At 33.4% G+C, this 21,306-nt stretch overlaps 1 protein-coding gene across 1 annotated transcript in view; it reads right to left on the bottom strand.

Moving 5' to 3' along the window:
* LOC114325346 (protein jagged-1b) overlaps window positions 1–21,306 on the bottom strand; it is a 698,311-nt gene that overhangs the window by 623,773 nt on the left and 53,232 nt on the right. Inside the window, exon 2 of the mRNA XM_028273403.2 lies at window positions 14,479–14,775. Within this exon, the coding sequence (XP_028129204.1) occupies window positions 14,479–14,775 (297 nt within the window). The remainder of the gene's footprint in view (window positions 1–14,478; window positions 14,776–21,306) is intronic.

Here is a 21,306-nt window from a genome sequence, read left to right as displayed (position 1 = left end):
GCTTGAGAAAAGATTGCTACAATAGTTATTTTCCTAACAAGTGCAGAAAGTCATTCTTTTCCGCACGCGACTGCAGTTTGCCGAACGACGCGAAGCGGGAGTTCGGCAAGCAGTCGAGTGCGGAAAAGAGACTTTCTGCAAGAGTTAGGAACAATATTTTTTCTAAGAGTTTTTAAAAAATTACCAAATCTTAATCAATTAATTTAATTAATATGAAAATACATACACAAATTAATTCTTTGACAAGGTTGTCAAAACCAAACTTTCAATATAATTAGTTAGCATGACGACGATCTTGGTTTCCATGACGATGATTCAAAACGACTGTTATTGTCTACCGTTTTGACTTTCGAATATTATGTCAAAATAATTTTATTTCATCGAATTGTCGCGTTAATTTCATTAAAACTGGAACACAATAAGCTATATTTGAAATAAATTAGTAAATAATATCTAAATATTAGTTTATTACATGTATTATAATTACTTTATGGCCATATTAACATATCTAAATTAACACGCGTGCGGAAAATTAAAAACCGCGTGAGGAAAAGTAACACGCGTGCGGAAAAGTAACACGCGTGCGGAAAAGTGAAACTTTCTAAACTAAAATGCGTGCGCGAAAGTAGACATTTTTGCACGCTCGTAGAAAAAGTTAATTTTTCTTTCGTTGTTAATCGTTATTTCGTGTATTTTGCTGTTTGTTTTACTGCCTTGCATTTTCATCGTCAGCTATCTATACTACTTCAATTGAATATTTGCTATTTTATTAGCTCTTGGATTTCCATTCCTGAAGAATGGATACTGCTAATTCTATATTTTTTCTTTCCTTTCCGGTGAGTTGCCAACATCTCCATAAGTTATAATAGGTTCCACAATTGTTCTGTAGATTGTTAATTTTGTGTTCAGCTTCACCTTGTTAGACCATAGTAGACCATTTAAAATACGAGTTGCTTTCCTTCCTTGCTGTATCCTATGCTGTATGTCTCTTTTTGTAGTTCCTTCTTCTGATATTATGCTTCCTAAATATCTATATTCCTTACATTTTCTTATACTTCTTAACTCTAATTCCGGATCTTCAGTTTCCTCTCCTATTCTCAAATATTCCGTTTTCTCCATGTTCATACATAGGCCCCATTTTTCATATTCGATCTGTAACTTTCTTAGCATATAATCCATATCATGTTCATCGTTGACAAGAATTACTTGGTCATCAGCAAAAAACAAAGTTGTTTCTGGTCATCAGCAACTGTTTTCCTCCATTGCTCCAGAGCTTTCTGGATGTATATTTTAAAGAGTGTTGGCGATAAGCAGCACCCTTGCCTTAAACCTTTTGTAACAGGAAATGGTTTCGACAAAAATTTTCCCTGTTTAATACAGCTTTTCGGGTTTTGATACATATTTTGAATTGCTCGCACATATGCTTCACTTATGCCTATCGTGGTCAAAATTTCAAAGAGTCTCTTTAAGTATGTATGTTATACGAACGGTAATAAAAGCCTGGTTTTTTTAATATAACCATTTACACTAATATTTGTTACTTGGCGATTTTACATCGCTTTAATCACACTTGTTGCATTAAGTTCAAGAGTTCGTTTTTTATTTTTGAAGTGAAACATCATTATAATCGCTTATTTTCTACGTAATTTAATTATTAGAGCTATACCATCGGTGTGATGTGTGCCACAGCTAACGATGGTACATACACATTACCGCTGGGCCGTATGTATTAATATGTTATTCGTACCTGACATATCAACTTTTACTACACAGCTATGCGAGAGTGCCGTTAGGTGACAAATTAAAAATATCAATTCTTAAATTCTTCGCTCGATTCAACGTTTTAGAATTTTTTCAAGGAGCAGAAATTAATGACTAACATTTTCAATGTGTGAGGTTTCAGATTATCGTTTGCTTGGATAATTTGTTAAGGAAAATGTGAATTTATAGAGGCGAGCCTACGCTGGTACACGGCTTTAAGGCAGTTTATTGCGATCGTTTGTGGATGGATTAGTATGAAGCTAATAATTAGATTTATTGCTTGAGCAAATGAAGTCGTTTTGGTAGCTAGGACATAGTTAATTTAATGAGTATTTTGATTAAAAATAATAGCAATGACAGCTTAACTACCAACACAGCGAATACGAGAATAAACGGTAATACCCAGGACCTAGAAGTTAATGCCAAAAGAATAATTAGCAAAGCAAGAATTGGAGAATTAAAATTTACCATCAATGAAAAAATGGCATAACGTGTGAATATACACATAATTGGGTACAGAATTAAATGAATAGTGGGACCATTCTCAGGTTCTTTGTAGATTGGGCTGCAATTCAAATTTCAGAGTTGTTCAGTTTTCCGAAGCTCTAATCAAACAAAGACGGCGTTATCTAACTGCCCCACGAACTACCTGGGCCCATTAATCCCAAGTACCTGCTGCCCCATCGCCGAGAAAGTTGGGGATTAAGTCTTAATGACCGGAAATTCCAAATTTGATTATAGTTGAAAGTAAAAATATAAATATTTTCAGTTATTCACTTCAGTTGCAAGTATTACGGTATAGTGTCCGGTTTTGTCCGTTAGTGTTTAACTTTTAAATGGCGAATCCAACGATTATGTTTAGTCAAAGGGGAGAACTTTTATTCATAAAATGAATATAAATATTCAAGGGCCCATGTCTCCAAAGATGTAAAGGGGCTGTCCATTAATCACGTGAGGCTCGAAAGGGGGGGGAGGGGTCCATAAAAACATCACGAACTGTCCCAATACACGTGATATAGGTGGTGTTAAACCTCACCAAGGGGGAGGGGGGGTTAAAAATTGCAAAAAAACAATACGTGATTAATGGACGACCCCAAAGGCCCATGTGTCAACAAAAAGTGTACGCAAAGGAAGGTGATGGACATTACGATATTCTTGAAAAAGCATCGGTGGAGCATAATCATGCTCCAGATATCCACGTTGACCGGCAAATTTTTAGTAATTCTACAAAGAGGAAAGCTGTAGCTTTCTAGGAAAGCCCAAGTCACAGAAAGAAGTTCTACAAGTGTTAGTTAACTTAAATTTAAAAACAAATACAGGTGAAAACTTTTTATTATCTACGCAAAATAATACCGCACTTTTTAGTTGTTTCACAAATCTTTACTTTTTGTGTAATGTAGATTCTTTTTATTATATGTAAATGGAACTTTTCAATACTGTTCTAAATATTTTTCTCAGATGTTTACTAGACATGGCTACATGGTTTTTATGTTCCTCTAGTATTTTGTTTGTTACCAAATAAATCACAGCAATCGTACAAAAGTACTTTTGAAATATTAATAACAATATGTATAGATTTGAATTTAAATTTCAAACCGAAGCGAATAATTTCTGATTTTGAAATAGCAATTCAAAATGCAGCCAAGTTAGTGTGGCCCGACATTATTTTTTGTTGCAAATTTCATTTAACAGAAAATTGGTACCGAAAAATTCAAAATTTAGGTTTTTCCTCGGAATATAAAAATCAAACTGTTATTGGAAAATATTTAAAATTGTTTTTCGGCATTCCTTATTTAGATCCAAATGATGTTGGTGACTTTTTTCTGATGAACTTTTTAATATTATGCCAGAAGATGACAGAGTTTTGCAATTTTGTGATTACCTAGTTGATAATTATTTAACGGAAGATTCAACATTTCCACTTTACATGTGGGCTTCAAATTCATCATCTCTTATATTTACTACAAACGCATGTGAATCATTTCACTCGAAATTTAACGAATGTTTTTATAAATCACATCCTGACATACAGTAAAACCTCCGTCAACCGAAACCTTTTTAACCGAAACATCGTTTAACCGAAATGGCTGACAGTTTGAATAATTTTGTCAACAAAAAATAAATTAACAAAAAAGCAATAAAAATAAGGAAAATGAACATATTTAGAGCGAGTTTTTAACGTAATTTTCTATTTTCTTTTGTCTTTCCTTTGACAACGATGTTTTGCTGCTATACATCTCCAACACTATGTAATTTGATATAAGAAGAATTCAAAAAACAATGTTATTTTTAACCGAAATTTTTGTTATCCGAAATGGCCTTCCCCCAACGTTATTTCGGTTAACGTAGGTTTTACTGTATTTAAATTTACAGACATTTTGTTAAATTTTCAAGCAGAAGTATATGTGAAAATTAGAACTGCACATAGATTCGAAAAAAAACTTGATAAAACGGCAAAAAGAAAAGTTGATTTTATTGAAAATATGCTAAATGAATATTACGTTAATCAAAACATTACTAAATTAGACTTCATTAAGTCAGTTTGCAATTATTATGCAGCTAACTTTTAAAATCTAAAATATAGTGTTAACTCTTATTTATTTGAATCACTAATCAGACATTAGAATTATAGTATAGTATAATTGATCCAAAAGATGGCATAACCCAGACATCCAAAGTGAAAGTTATCCTTCAACACCAAATTGTTCTATATGATCCACACAATGTTCAGAAAAAAGTCACACCATTTTGAGCGTCGGGTTTGGGGGGAGAGGGGGAGAAATCGGTAAATTCGTAGGTTTTTAGGTTTTTCGTCAATATGTCTAAAACTATGCGGTTTAGCACGAACAACCTTCTATACAAAATTGTTCTACATTAAATTTGAAATAAAAAGGGCCCTATGCATAATCCTTCTAAAATGAATAGTTTTAAAGTTATGGAGGTAGTATAGTATAACTGGTCCAAAAAAAGGACTAAGCCAAACATCCACAATAAAAGTTTTCCTCCAACACCAAATTGTTCGATATGGTCCACATATTGTTCAGTAAAAAGTTACACTATTTTGAGCGTCCGGTTTGGGGGGGAGATGAGGGAGAAATCGGTAAATTAGTAGTTTTTTTTAAGTTCTTCGTCAATATTTCTAAAACTATGCTTTAGCGTAAACAATGTTATATACAAAAATGTTCTACATAACATTTAAAACAAAAAAAAGTTCGATACAGAATTGTTATAAAATCAACGGTTCCAGAGTTACGGAGGGTGAAAAGTGGAGGTTTTCGATACTTTTTATATGTTTTGGGCAATTGATGCTGATTGAAGGGCTTATCACTAACATACCATCGGCCACTGAAATAGCAAATTTTATTTACAAAACACAATCCTGTTAAAGAAAATTTCTTTCCTCAGTAATAATATTATAAATTGCCCAAAATCTTCACTTTTCACCCTCCGCAACTCTGGAACCGTTGATTTTATAACAATTATGTATAAAAACTTTTTTGTTTTAAATTTTATGTAGAACATTTTTGTATAGAACATTGTTTACGCTAAAGCATAGCTTTAGAAATATTGACGAAAAACGTAAAAAAACTACTAATTTACCGACTTCTCCCCTATCTCCCCCCCAAACCGGACGCTCAAAATGGTGTAACTTTTTATTGAACAATATGTGGATCATATAGAACAATTTGGTGTTGGAGGAAAAGTTTTACATTGGATGTTTGGGTTAGGCCTTTTTTGGACCACTTATACTATATTACCTCCGTAACTTTGGAACCGTTCATTTTAGAAGGGTTATGCATAGGGCCTTTTTTATTTCAAATTTAATGTAGAACAATTTTGTATAGAGGGTTGTTCATGCTAAACCGCATAATTTTAGAAATATTGACGAAAAACTTAAAAAAACTACGAATTTGCAGATTTCTCCCCCCTCTCCCCCCCAAACCCGACGCTCAAAACGGTGTGACTTTTTTCTGAACATTATGTGGACCATATAGAACAATTTGGTGTTGGAGGATAACTTTCACTTTGGATGTCTGGGTTTGGGTCTAACTATACCATACTATTAGGCATTGTTATAGTTTCATTATTTATTCATTGAAAATTTTCGCTCATGCTTTGGGAATTGGGTTCCTTTTTGAATACAATAAAGTAAAATAAAAACTATATGTATATGTTTACAAAATATTATCTAAGTACCTAGGTAGCGTGGGGCAGTTCGTAGTCGCTTTTAATCCTACTATAAAACTGAACCCATTAAAATCTAGATAGCGTGGGGGAGTTCGTAGTCGCCCAACAAATAGGACAGTTTTCAATTTGTGTTTGAAAAATAAAATACGTAAAGAAGCTATTTCCTGTGTAATTAATACCCTAGTACAGTGCGCCACTGTCGAAGCTTAGAAAATCGGTGCTTAAAATGCTTGTCGTTCATTTCGACGAGTATTAACATTTTTCGAATGTATAATCGCGAACGATTCCTTGAAACTATAACATTTCAATCGTTGGTAAGTCACCACAATGGGAGCTTTTTCATTGCCCATACATTCACACATATTATTGTCAAATTAGTGGACGTTTAGCAACCACGCAAATGCATTTATGCATGTTTCATTATTTTGACCATGACGTTAATTGCATTATTTATGAATGGTTTCCGCAGATCATTGACCAAAAACAACATCGGATTGGTTATTCACTTTCCTTTCTATCTGGAAAGCGGTATCTCGACCCGTGAGAATTTTTTAAAATGTGTTAAAAGCATCAGATTCAGATAAAAGTTCTCATTTATAATAAAGTACAGTGGAACCTCGATAAGTCGGATTAATCGGGACCGCGGCCTATCCGGGTTATCGAAAATTCGGATTAGCCGGAGAATATCGTAAAAATTATTAAAATAGGTATACGGTATACTTAGCAGTGATAAATAGTTGGAGTATTCAATGACCTTTTTTCCATCTATCCAGCCAACCTTGACTCGCAGTGAAATTTGGTACAAAAGCAGGTAACATTTTATTCAGCTTGAGTGCTGTTTCTTGAATAATTGGTCCAGACACTGATAAAGCACGTTCCTATTCCGCACAAAACCACACATACAAAGCCTCGCCGAGAGTCTCATTTTTAGCTTTCTTAGCTTTGCACCGATTGTCCAAACTGTCTTTTGTTATCATTTTGAAACAAAATTCTTTGATTTTAGTTCTATTTTTCTTCAAATATGATAACTGTAGATGTACCGACACCATATGATGCTGCAATTGTTTTTAAAGATTCGTCTGTATCAATCCTACCTAATGCTTCTAGCCTCTTTTCCATTGTTACTACAACATTTTTACCTTTTGTTGCCATTACGTAGACAAAAAAAACAAGCAAACATTGAAGCATGATTACAGAACGGAAGCGAACAATACGACTGTACTACACACAATACGGTCACAATCGGAACGATGTTATGTTATTTTAAACTAAGACCATTGTTCAAAAAGGATTTTTTAAATAGTCTTTTAGTCTTTTTTAAACAATGCTAAGACAGTTTTAGATAAATAAAGGAATACAGGTGCCTGTTGTTTCCGATAATCCGAGGCAATGAACGTCGCTCTGCCGCCGTGTGGCATGAGTCATTTTTACTATCGTTCAGTTCAAATTACACAAATACACATTGCCACTCAAATATTATATTACATACATTTTTATTGTTGAAATGTTTCTCTGGTGAAAATCGGTCCGGGTTATCGGGGTTCCACTGTATGTTCATAAAAATTCACTACATCGGTTTCGGTGTCACATCTCCTTCAATGTTCATTTCGGTGAGCAGTTTTGGAGTACAAAAATTAATTGTCTAAATTGGTTATTTATACAAATTGTATAAATATAAACGTAGGCAGGACACGTCGCTAGAATGAAAAATGATAGGTGGACCAAAAAAATCTTGGAATAGAGACCGAGACCGGATAGACGAAACCAGGGAAGATCACCCACAAGATAGACTGACGACGTAAAGAGGATTTGTATCAACTGGATTGCAGCAGCGCAGGATAGATCTGAATGGAAGTTTTTCGAGGAGGCCTATGTTCAGCAGTGGACGACTATGGGCTGATGATGATGAATAAATATAAACGTTTGCAGATAGAAAAACCGGTCTTACTGCAGCCACTTAGCTTAATCTTCCATTTCGTTCATAATATCCACTCCAGAATTTTGGAACTTTCACCAGCTTGTACAGGTCTGGTAAATTGTTACCAAATGTTTTTAAAGTCACCTTTTGCAACCTACGATCTAGTGCCTCTCGGTCATGCAGCTCATGTTTCCATGGAACAGCCCCTCTCTCCTAAAAAACTACCTTATTGTTGGATATCCGATACCAATTTGTAAAAACATTAATTTATTCCATATTGCTATACAGAGGTGCTATCCAAGGTTTACTGGAAAGAGACCGAAATCATTAGACCGAAAGCAGTCGACCGAACTCATTAGACCGAAAAGCACTTTACCGAAACCTCACTAGACCGAACAGCAGAAGACCGAAAAGCAGTTCTTTTTACTTGTCGCAGTAAAAGAGATAAGACTAATATAATTACAACTAAATGCTATTTGGACGGTTATTATAAACAGTTAAAATGGTGTTAACGTCACTCTACCCTTAATTTATTTTTTCCTTCACTAATTTGTTTAACGGATGAAAATTATTTCATATCAAACTGTACAGAGTAACAATTTACACAGTCTATAATATATAAAATCATACAAAAAAAATACAATAAACAAAAAGACAGATATACAAAATCTTAGCATAATTGACTGCAAACTTTTTAAATTTATTTACCATTTCGGTCTAATGCTGTTCCGTCTAGTGAGGTTTCGGTAAAGTGCTTTTCGGTCTAATGAGTTCGGTCTACTGCTTTCGGTCTAATGATTTCGGTCTAATTGTCGTGTACCGCTATACAAATATGAGGCGTGAGTTTTTGAGATGTGAGTTTTTCGAAGAATGCTTAAGATCTCTTGGACAGAGCCCGTGACCAACAACGAGGTTCTGAGAAGAATGGGGACTGAGAGAGAATTCCTAAATATTGTAAAAACAGAAAAACAAGTTACCTAGGACATATTTACAGAGGAGAAAAATACAACTTTTTACGACTCATAATGGAAGGGAAAATGAAACGAAGAAGAGGTCCAGGAAGAAGAAAATACTCCTGGCTAAAGGACGTAAGAGACTGGGCAGGCATGGACACGCATTCGATACTAATAACAGCTCAAGATAGGGAGCAATTTGCTGTAGTATAGCCAACCTTCAGTAATGGAGAAGGCACCTTAAGAAGAAGAAGAAGGAACAACCCCATTGTACGCAGGTTTCCCTTCACTGTTCGTTTTCTTTCTATTATATTTTTATTATTTCTCACACCCTTTCATTTTTTACTGCTTATCTTCTAGAAATTCCTGCTGATCTTTTCTTTATATCGTAATATATTATTATCCTTTTATATGGTTAGCATAGCTATGTATAGCAAGGTATTTTTAGTTTACTGTTCCTTGAGTCCACAATATACAAGGGAATATAATAGGGCCAGTGCTATGCGCCAACCGCCTATTATTACCCCTGGTTTTACCCAAAGTTATACTTTTTATCCACCTGGAGTCGACCTGGAGCCTTCAGATATTTGGAAAGTATCTAGATGTTTTTGCAAGGCCAGGTATCGAACCTGCACCTAGTGTTATGATTTATTATATTTATCTTTTATTGGTTTGGTCATATTATATGTCTTAGTCAAGAAGAAACATACCAATCAATATTATACAAACCATCGAAAACATCTACTTCCATAATCGAATACAGGCAAAGATAAAAGGAAAACTAACACAGTTTATACCAGTACAAAGCGGAGTCAGACAAGGTGACTCGTTAAGCCCACTTCTCTTTAATAGAAGCAGTACGTAAAGGCCATGGTTACAGAATGGGGAACAAAGAACTCCATATATTATGTTATGCAGACGACGCCGCATTAATCGCCGAGACAGAAGACGATCTCCAAAAATTAACACACATATTCAATACAACAGCTAATAAATACAATATGATAATATCAGCAGAAAAAAACCAAATGTATGACAACATCCAAATACCCACTACGATGTAAAATCGAAATTGATGGGAAAATAATAAAGCAGGAAGCAAGGTTTAGATATCTGGGAATAGATATAACCAGTTACGGAGATGTTGAAAAGGAAGTAGGACAACAAAGCTTAAAAGCAAGTAAAGCGGCGGGATCTCTTAATGACACAATCTGGAAGAACAAACACCTAAGACAAGACACAAAAGCAAGAATATATTATAAAGCAGCAATTAGACCTATATTGACATGCACGACGGAGACAAGACCTGACACATCTAAAACGAGGCGACTACTAGAAACAACAGAGATGAAAATACTTCGACGAATATGAGGGAAAAGTCTGTTGGATAGGGAAAGAAGCGAAAACATAAGAAGATCCATGCAATGTAGAAGATATAAATGGATGGGTGACAAAACGGAAACAGGAGTGGAACGAACACATTAGTAGAATGGCAGAGGATAGGATAGTACGAATAGCACGAGATAAGTCACCAAATGGACGAAGAAGTATTGGCAGACCAAGAAAAAGATGGTGCGATAATTTAATCAATTTAGAAGGCTAATATCATTGAGAAGAAACAGGCTTTAATGCCTACATACAAGAAAGAAGAAAAAGAAGAAGTCATATTATATACTTACTCATTTACTTGCTTGATCGTCACACCCAATGCTCCATCATGTTAGACTTTTAATCCTGAATAGGAATAGGAATAGTACTTTTTCTTTGCAGATAATATTAATTTCGACTTGTATTTTAGATTTCAAAAAGGTTTATTCAACTGTGAGTGTGTAAATGCTCGTTCTTTTATTCAAGTGAACATATACCCAAGAAAGTTTCGTGTCCTGTAGTGTCAAATATCTGAAGAATTCACGACTTTTTCGTTCGGTCCGTTCGTCTGAGTTAATTTTACTGATAAATATCCACTTCATTTCGTGATATCGCTAAGCTACAAGACAAGTGACTTAATTTTTAATTGGTCCGGTAAAAGGCAAACAACCTACTTCAAAAGTAGTTCGAATTTGTTTGTGAGAATATTACGAGAGGCCGTTAATTAACGTTAATTTTGGGCTCTGGTAATATTTGAATGCTACACTGAGAAAACGTATGTCGATGATCTTACGTAGATGTCTACAATAATATCTGCACATACGATATACGTTAATTTCTCTATTTTCTCTTGTGCTTTGTGAATTTAGAATTGGTTAATGTTTAATACCTCAATGGAATAGTGACATTTGAAAACAACTTTAATTTATAATAAAATATGCTTTTTGAATCATACTAGTGACTCTTACGAGAATATTAATACACAAATGGGAAAATGATAATTATAAATGTGACCTAATAATTTAACCATTTTTTTCATAAAATACTAGATTTGTTGTAAAAGGTATATTTTAAAATACCCTAAAAAAGGGTCACAAGACAAAACGTTTTTGGATTAAGAAGTCCATCATCAGTGTTCTAAAAGCCAAAAAAATAGCATGCCTGAGCCACCAAAATGTGTTGGGTGAAAACCCTTTAAATATAAAAGGTTGTATTATGTTACATATTTATATAAAATGTTAATGATGTTCTAGATATGCCTGGATGTTACCCAGGGCAACACAGGACTCTTCCCACGTAGTTGGAATTTTTTTTGAGAAAACCTCACATATATATTGGATTTCAATTGCCAACTCATTGGGTTGGCCATTGAGTTGGCCATTGAAATCCAATATGTGAGATTTTCTCCAGAAAAACAAAAATTGGTATGCGTATTTATCTTCCAGAGATAAATCGATTCCATCCATTGCAAATTTCTAGTACCGGTCATAGGCGTCCGTTTTGGGTAGGGCAACGGTTACTTTATCGCATAACTTTTTTGTCTTTAACTTTTAAGCATTTTTGACTCTGGATTATTAAATTGTGAGATATTCTTATACTAAAAGGTACTCTTGTTTTAAGTCGATAGGATACACCGTTTTCTAGAAAAATTGATTAGAAAATTTTTCGTTTTTTAATTTTCAAAAAAAAACTATTTAGAAAAACGAAAACTTGTAAGTTCAATTATATTCCAGAGATGAATCGATTTCATTAATTGCGAATTTTTAGCATCGGTCATATGCGTCGGTTTTGGGTAGGTCAACGGTTATTTTATCGCATAACTTTTTTGTCTTTAATTTTTAAGCATTTTGACACTAGATTATTAAATTATGAGGTATTCTAGTAGTAAAAGTTCCTCTTGCTTCAAGTTGGTAAAATACACCGTTTTTTTTTTCAAAATTTTTTTCAATTTTTTTTTAATTCAAGAGACGAAAAATTTTTAAATCGATTTTTTTAGAAAACGGTGTGTCCTACCGACTTAAATCAAGAGTATCTACCTTTTACTACTAGCATACCCCACAATTTAATAATCCAAAGTGAAAGATGCTCAAAATGTAAAGATAAAAAAGTTATGCGATAAAATAACCTTTACCCTACCCAAAACGGACACCTATGACCGGTACTATAAATTTGCAATGAATGGAATCGATTTATCTCTGGAAGATAAATATGCGTACAAATTTTTGTTTTTCTAACTAGAAGCGTTCTGGACGTATTTAAGAAAAATTAGTTACAAGACGCCATTTTCAAAGAGCTTTAGCTCCCTTAGGAAGCATTTTCGGACTAGGTGAATTTGGTTAAATTGTCTTAAAATTACCTGAGGAATCGCCTGTCTTCGTTTGTCGGTAAAGTTTCTGGACAACCTGTATAATAAAATTGTAACCAAACTGTAGTAAACGATCTAATAAAAAGGTATAAATCCGGTATTTTAATAACTAGAACAAAAACGAAAGTAATAACGTAGCAGCGAGGGTGCAACATTTACATAATAAAGTAAATGACACCTGCTTTTCACACAGAAAACAATTTAGTGTTTTTATTGGTGCAGCCTTATCAAAAGACGTATCCAGCCCTAGACATTCACAGTTTTTCAGCATGGTCAATAGTCTCAATCCAGCTGGTGCGATATCTAGAGAGGAAACGAACATTCAAGGATATTCTTATTTAGATAAAATTTAACAATTTTTAACGTGGGTACATAAATTTATTTTCAGCATAATTAATGAGTGGGCAGAGAGTATGACACTGAATCTAATAAATATCCCCTATCGATATCTCTTGATAATTACATGTATGAGTTCTGAAGTACCTGCAATCAGTAGCGTAGATTTTTTCTAGTAGAGCTTTACCGTAAACCTGTCTTATTACAAAAAAATACATGTACATACCTACATCTAAATAAATTAGGGAGATTTATCATATCATATGAATTATTGGTGACAATAACTTTAGAATTTAGTGTTGTAGTCATTCATAATACTAACGAGAGACGAACCAATGCATATGATAGATACCTAAATGTAAAAATAATTTTGCAGTTTGCCTTGTACATTGAAAAAATTGTTTTACAAGTTAAATTGTCAATGAAAAATTGTTTTTACTAAGGATAAGAAATATATTATTGGTACAGACAGTGGCGGAAACAGAGGGGGTCACGGGGTCATGACCCCCCCCCAAACGAAAATAAATATAAATTCAATAATCCCAAAAAAAAGAAAATCCGAGAGCTGTGAAACAAAAAAAGAATTTAGGTCCATCCAAAAATAATCGAAAACCCACCTATTCTAGGGGTGGTAAGACCAAGTGGCCTTTCATCAGAGAAAAATAATTAAATAACCCTCAATATGCATGATCCCCCCCAAAAGAAATTTCTAGATCCGGCACTGGATACAGAGTAGGCATAGAGTGGATAACAATAATGTTGTAAAAGCATGGAAGCAAGTTACAGAGCGAGAACAAATAAGATAATAATAAAAAAAATAGTAAGTAATAAGTAATAGTAAAAAGATAATAATAATTTGTACTGTAGGTTTTTGTACGACTTTGGTTGGTTTTTCTACTTTTGCAAATCAAATACAGAGCAGATAAAGAATAGAAATTAATAATAAATCTTTCTACAGTTATTTCAATTAAATAGTACCACGATGATACCAACAACACAAAAATAAGATCTAATGTGGCACCAAAAAGAAGAGAAAAGCACTACTAGTATATAAAGAAAGTAAGAAGTGACGACATCGAAAGAACTTACTTATAATATCGCACCTTTGCTCAAATAGTGTCACAACTAAAAAAAAAACGGTTTTATTGCACCCAGATTTAAGAGTTTAATAAAAGTACAAACTCTTATCTCAAAAAGTGTTACGTTTATAGTTGAAGTATTTGTCTTTAGATCACTATTAGAGTCATTATATGATTCACCAAAATTAACGGTGCATCGAATATAAACAGTGTCACATATCGACTTGTGCAAGGCATTTGTCCATATAAGATGTGTATAAAGCGTCATTTGTCGACTTAAGACAGTATAAGTCATTAATTTATTCAAAACAATCTGCGTATGTGCTTAAGAAAAGTGACACATTTATCACTTTATTTATCTTTCTTATTGCAGTATTTTTTGTTTAATGTTGTTACTTGTATTTAAAGTTACATTTCTATTTATCTCACAACTCCATACGTTTTCCTTTTGCGCTATTTTGCCGGTTATTAGCGCGCTCATCACTGTATTTTGAATAAACTAAAACTTACCGTCCATCGAAACGTAAAAGGCAACACCAACTTCCCTCTATCTGGATCAGCTAAGGTGAAGGAATCCCTGCCTATGACGTGGCTGGAGGTATTTCCGAAGGAGCACAGTCCATTGCTGGTCACGTTACTCTGGTATTCTTTCAAGCACAGTCTAAAGAATGTTTGACACGGAACAGAACACCGATTTGTGACGGGCGACCGGACACCGCCCCCACAGCATTCCCCGTTGGATAGTTCGCTACGCGGGTTAGACATTTCCAGGACTTGGAGTTCGAAGATTCCGGAGCCATGCGTACACTGAAACAACAAAAAAGTATAAGTAGATATTACAAAATAAATAAAAAAAAAGTGGTATAGTAGAAACAGAAATCGGTCAGAATGAAGTGGCGGTATCAATGTTTGGTATAAATATTTAAAACATTCTAGTAACCGCTTTAAAAATAAGCACATGACGCTATTTTAACATTCCATTTTTCATTTTAGAATTTGCATATTAGTACAGTTAAAATAATTAGACGATAAATATTAAGCAAGAGAAATTAAAACTTTTTTTCGAAGGAAGGAAATTCTCAGGATTTGTAACAATTCAGCTGCGATGCTATCACTGTATCTGAAGAACGCGCTAACACTTGGAGATGGAAGGGAGCTAAGAGATACCGAAAACGTGGATGATAGTCAGAATTAATGGCAAAAGGAGGGGAAGACCGATTGAACTTATTGTCTCATCGCTAGCGTCTCAACTTTTATTAAAACCAGCCATTTCAGTTGACTCAGAACAGAAATTCAGTTGTTTGTCTGTTCTGTAAACTTGTCTGTAAAAATGTGATACGAGGTTTTCATAAACACATCGTATGTGTGTGTGTGAAACTACTTTTTTGTAATAATTGTACCAGACCAGACCAACAAATAAAAACCCAAAGTCCTACTTGAAAAACATGTTCCACTGTTTAAAAAACAATTTTCAATTTAAAAAACCCTGACATTCCTCCTGGCTTACTTTTAATAGACTCCATTATCTCTTAACAATGAATTTCGTAATGAATAATGGGTCGTGAAGTAGTTTCCTTTTAGACCTCTTCTTCTTACCGCGGCACATTGAGCACAACCACAAATCGAAGTCCAGCAAAAACGATACCAACTTAAAACCATTTAATCTTAAAAAACTCCTAATGGTTTATGGGCATTGTTCAGCTATTACTTTTTAACCAGTACTAAACTTACGGATAGGTTATACAGGACAGGATTCATGTATACCTATGTAATTAGTGAGGTACTAGAATGAAATGCATTTTCTTTTCTGCATATTCCGATTTAAATTATAGTTCTACAATTTGTACTTCTTAATAATGTAGATACAGTGATCACAAGTACCTACACAACACCGAGAATTACTTGGGAAACTAAGACAGCTTATACAAGAAACAATTTCTGCACTTAATTTTATCTTTGCCTTTTCTTTACTCATGTTTATGAAGACATCGGAAAGAAACTTGTCATAAATTGTAGGACGATTAAGCCCAATAATAAAATTTATTATTGGTTTATTTGACAATTTAACTTCTAGATCAAAAAACGTTTTCAAAATATTTTTTAGATAAAAGAAATATCTTGTTTTCTTATGTTATAAATACACTGGGGTGCAAAATTAACCGGACACCTTAAAAGGGTCATTTTTGATGTCTCGAATTTCCTAAACCTGTTGTCCGCTTTAAGTGATTTTTTAATATATTATAGCCTTATTCTTTATCAATATCGCTGTAATAATATTGTGGCTAAACAGGTAAATTTTCATTGCATACCAAGTGTACCAATGAAGCTGTGTTTGTTTCTTTTCACATCACCCTGTGGAATATCCTAGCATTTATAAAATACTCAAATTAAAACCCAACTATAAATAGCTTTATGTTTTCTCAACATTCTGTTTTTTTATTCATTCGCTTAAGTAGAACCATAAAAAAGTTAGTAAATTTAACAACTAGCAATGTTCTTTATCAATACAGGGTGTTTCTAAATAAGTGCGACAAATTTTAAGTGATAATTCTACATGAAAAAATAATGACAGTTTGCTTTATAAACCTATGTCCGCAAATGCTTCATTTCTGAGATAGAGGGTGTTGAAATTTTTATTAAAAACTGACGATTTATTTATTGCTTAAAAACCAGTTGAGATATGCAATTGAAATTTGGTGGGTGTTAAGACGTAGTTATTGTACATTTTCTGACATACAAGTAAGAATTTAATATTCACCATTGGCGCGCATACGGGTAATAAAAGCCCTCATATTACGCGTATGCGCGCCAATGGTGAATATTTCTTAATTGTATGTCAAGAAATGTTCAATAGCTACTTCTTAAAACCCAACAAATTTTATTTGCATACTTCAACTGGTTTTAAAGCAATAAATAAATCGTCAGCTTGTAAGAAAACTCAACACCCCCTATCTCAGAAACGAAGCATATGCAGACATATCGGTGATAAACAAACTGTCATTATTTTTTCATGCAGATTTACCGCTTAAAGTTTTACCCCAATTATTATTTAAAAACACGCTGTATTGATGAAAAACATGGCTAGTTATTAAAGTACCTAACTTTTTTATTATCCAACATAAGCGAATGAATCAAAAAACAAAATGTTGAGAAAACATGAGACTATAATTGGATTCTAATTTCAGTATTTTATAAATGCTAGAATATTCCAGAGGGTGATGCGAACTTTGAGAAAAAAACACAGTTTGATTGATACAATGAAAATTTAACTGTTTAGCAACACTACTATTACAGCGGTGTTGTTAAAGAATAAGGACATAATATATTAAAAAAATCACTTAAATCGAACAACAGGTTTAGGAAATTTGAGGCATAAAAAATGACCGATTTTTAAGGTGTCCGGTTAATTTTGCACCCCAGTGTAGATAAAACTAACTCTCATATGGTAAAATTTTAACATGCAATATAGGTATATCTTAACTACAAAACTGCTTATAAAGAATCTAGAAAAAATATTTTTCGGAGGAAAATTGGAGATTTTTGAAATAGAGCGCGCCGCACCGCCAAAAATATCTAATGGACATGCATATTTAACAATTAAAAAAAAAACGATTTAAATTAAGGTTAGACGCAATCACTCTGCAGAATCTTGAAGCTGAACGTTTAAGCTTCAATTTAAGTATCTGACAACCTCAAAAATACTAATTTAAATATGAGTTTTTAAGCCCCTAAAATGCGTATTTTCGCATTTTTCAAATTTTAAATCGCCTAAACCTCGAAAACTATCCATTTTTGAGAAAATTTGCGAGATACCTTTCTTGTTTAGAATGACCCTCAAAACTTAAAAATATATGTTGCGGAGCAAAAAAACGTGATCTTCCGTATTTGTTTAAAAAAAATTGTTCTATAAACAATTTCTGCTCAAAAATTCCGCCCGGCACCCTTCAGATTTGTTTAAAGGGGACATTTTTGAATAGGAATCCACAAAGAATCCGAATCAGAAATTTTTCCAGACGGGAGCGGTCTCACCACATGGACTAGAAGTAATATAGATAACAATACGGATACTCAATACACCTCTGTATATAAATGCTGATGGTACACAATACAAGTAGACCATTTTTCCACTGAATCATCTCCAATGAATTAATATAATAGAAAAAGTTTTCGAATCATAATGACCATAACTGAGTTACTTTACGTGATTCAATTTATTTAATTTTATGTTGAGGCTGCGGACAATAGGCGCGACCAAAATAATGGTTTACCGGATCACTTTTGTCGTATTATTACTTCCTATAGTTGAATGCTTTGTATTGAAGTGTTTATGGTGTACAAAAAGACGAAAAGCGGTTCTTGCATGAGAATCTGTGTGTAAAATATGAATTTTATAATAAACATCTCACTAATCATTAATCTTATAGTCATATAACCGTTCGATATTTTTCATAAATATATTCACTCATTAAATAATTGTCGTCCTAATCATGGAATTATATCTTATCATTCCATTGTTTGTCTTATTTCTATCTGTCTTTTTGAAGATATTCTTCTTTAGCGGCGAATCGATTGAGGGTAAAATTTGATTGATCCCCGCGCATGCGCACACCGACAGTATGGTATTAGTGGTTATACGGGCTCTGATTGGGTGTTGAAATTTTGAAATGATCTGTCAATAATTGTTCAATATGGAGGTTATCGGTAAACAAAAATATTGTATAATATTAGTTTTTATTGATGTGTGGACAGAAATAAAATCAAATGTATAATTATAGTGACTTTTTAAATAGTTTTGAAAAGCCGCAGGTACGTAATTCTAAATGTTTCAGTTGGAAATACCTAATAGTTTCATACCTATCTATTTGGAAAATGTAAACAAAATAATGTAGTTACCTATTAGTACGGAATGCTTTAATTTACATAATCTGATTACGAACAAACTTTCTACAAATCTTCATCTCATATATCGTTTTCTTACTCTATATTTTGTTGTATTTTATTTCGACAAAAATCAAACTAATAATTTTATTAAATTCATATAAATTTATGGTGTAAACGTTTAGTTTGTGTATATTCCCACATGACGTACACGCGAATTTGGTGCAGTTTGAAATGCCGTCAACTTTCGTACGGCGCGGTAGACGTGAAGTGGGTTCGAGCCGCAAGCACGTTATTATTTTTTTATTTTTTTTATAGATTTTATGATTGTAAGTATATTATTATATAATTTTTGAAGATATTCTTCTTTTTTGAAAGTGGTAGATAAGAAAGTTAGTTTGATTTTTAAATAAAATAAGTACAAATAACCTTTTAAGTATATTTACTTCGTTTAAATTACCTATTATATAATAGAAGAATATCTTCTTACGTGCGTACAAAGTACACACACATTATTTTTTTTATTTCGGGCTTCAAAAGATATACCCCTTGTGCCAGAGATCTTAGCCATTCCCAGTGAGCACCTGAGTTCAAGGCCGACCCACGTATTAAGTTTAGTGATGAGACAACGAGTCCAATCGGTCTTCCTCTCTCCCACATTTATTTCTTCTGTCATTCATTCTTACTATCATTTAAGTTTTCGGTATCCAAAAAACAGTAAAATCCTTTATAAAAGGTATATATTTAAAATCCCTAAAAAGGGCTACATCACGATCAAGTGCAAGTGACCAAGTCGTCACTTGCTGCCATACTTTCACCATGTGAACAAGTCAAACCACAGCTCAGATGTTACCTAGGGCATATTAGTAAAATACTTTAAACATCCATGCTTAAGTTAGCATTTTCAACCCATGCTTTCTTGACGGATTACTTGTACAGGGCTTTGACCCACATATTTTTATAAAATTATATCTTGGTAGTTAGCATGTAAATTTCACGTAAGCACTGATGATGATTGGTAAACCAATCAAAAACTAGTTATGTGATCGTGATGTAGCCCTTTTTAGGGATTTTAAATATACAGGGTGTTTCATTAATAATTGTCCATATAGTAACTGGAGAAACCTTAGCACAAAATACGAAGATTTAACCAAAATCACTTAAATAAAATGTGGTTCCTTACCGAGTTACAGAGTGTTTTATCTAAAAATTTAAAAATTATTTTTGCTCAGCATTTTGAAACTATTCGACGTATCACTACCATACTTGGCAGAACGTGCGACTACTAGACACCCTACTAAATTATGATAAACAAACTTTTCTAGCTACTACCAGAGGCGTACGACAGGGGATGGTAAATGGTTGACCCTCTAAAATTGTACGCCACTGGAGGAATTACTATTTTAGTGCCATTTTTAAATTCTCCAATACTTTCTACGTAAATAATATACTCTTCTGTGGTAACGATAAAGTCATTAGTTTTCGAGATATTTGAAGTTAAATATGAAACGGCACAGTTATTTTGATTATTTTATGATATGATTCATATGATTAAAATTTAAAAATTATTTGTACCCAGTACTTTAAAACTATTTGGCGTTTACTTATCATACTTGGCAGAAAGTACAGGTACTGTGAATCGTACTAAATTAAGATAAATTAACGTTGCTAGCTACTACCAGAGGCGTACGACAAGGGATAGTGGCTGGTTGACCCTTCCCAAATTCTACGCCACTGACGAAATTGCTATTTTAGTGTAATTTTTTGATTTTGCAATACTGTTTATGAAAATAATGTACTCTTCATTCGTAACGATAAAATGATTAGTTTTCGAGATATTTGAAATTAAAAATGAAGCGACACAATACATTAATCAAAATAACCGTGTCGTTTCATTTTTAACTTCAAAAATCTCGAAAACTAATGACTTAATCGTTACGAATGAAGAGTATATTATTTGCATAGAAAGTATTGGAGAATACAAAAATTGAACTAAAATAGCAATTTTGCCAGTGGCGTAGAATTTGGAAAGGGTCAACCATTCACTTTCCCCCGTCGTACGCCTCTGGTAATAGCCAGAAACGTTTGTTTAACATAATCTAGTAGTTTGTATAGTATCTATACTACCTGCCAAGTATGAAAAGGATACGTCGAATAGTTTTAAAATGCTGAACAAAAATAGTTTTTAAATTTTTAGATAAAACACCCTGTAACTCAGTAAGGAACCACATTTTATTTAAGTGTTTTAGGTTAAATCTTCGTATTTTGTGCTAAAGTTTTTCCAGTTATTATATGGACAATTATTAATGAAACACCCTGTATACCTTTTATAAAGGATTTTACTGTTTTTTGTATTACATGGTATACAGCCAACTACAGGAAAACTTTTTCCTTGTGAATTTTCGGTATCCCTTAGCTCCCTTCCGTCTACAATTGTTAGCTCGTTCCTCAGATGCAGTG

Source organism: Diabrotica virgifera, chromosome 1, assembly GCF_917563875.1.
Source record: "Diabrotica virgifera virgifera chromosome 1, PGI_DIABVI_V3a".
Lineage (NCBI taxonomy): Eukaryota > Metazoa > Arthropoda > Insecta > Coleoptera > Chrysomelidae > Diabrotica > Diabrotica virgifera.
Note: the sequence above shows the minus strand (reverse complement) of the source record. Positions and strands in the feature narration are given on the sequence as shown.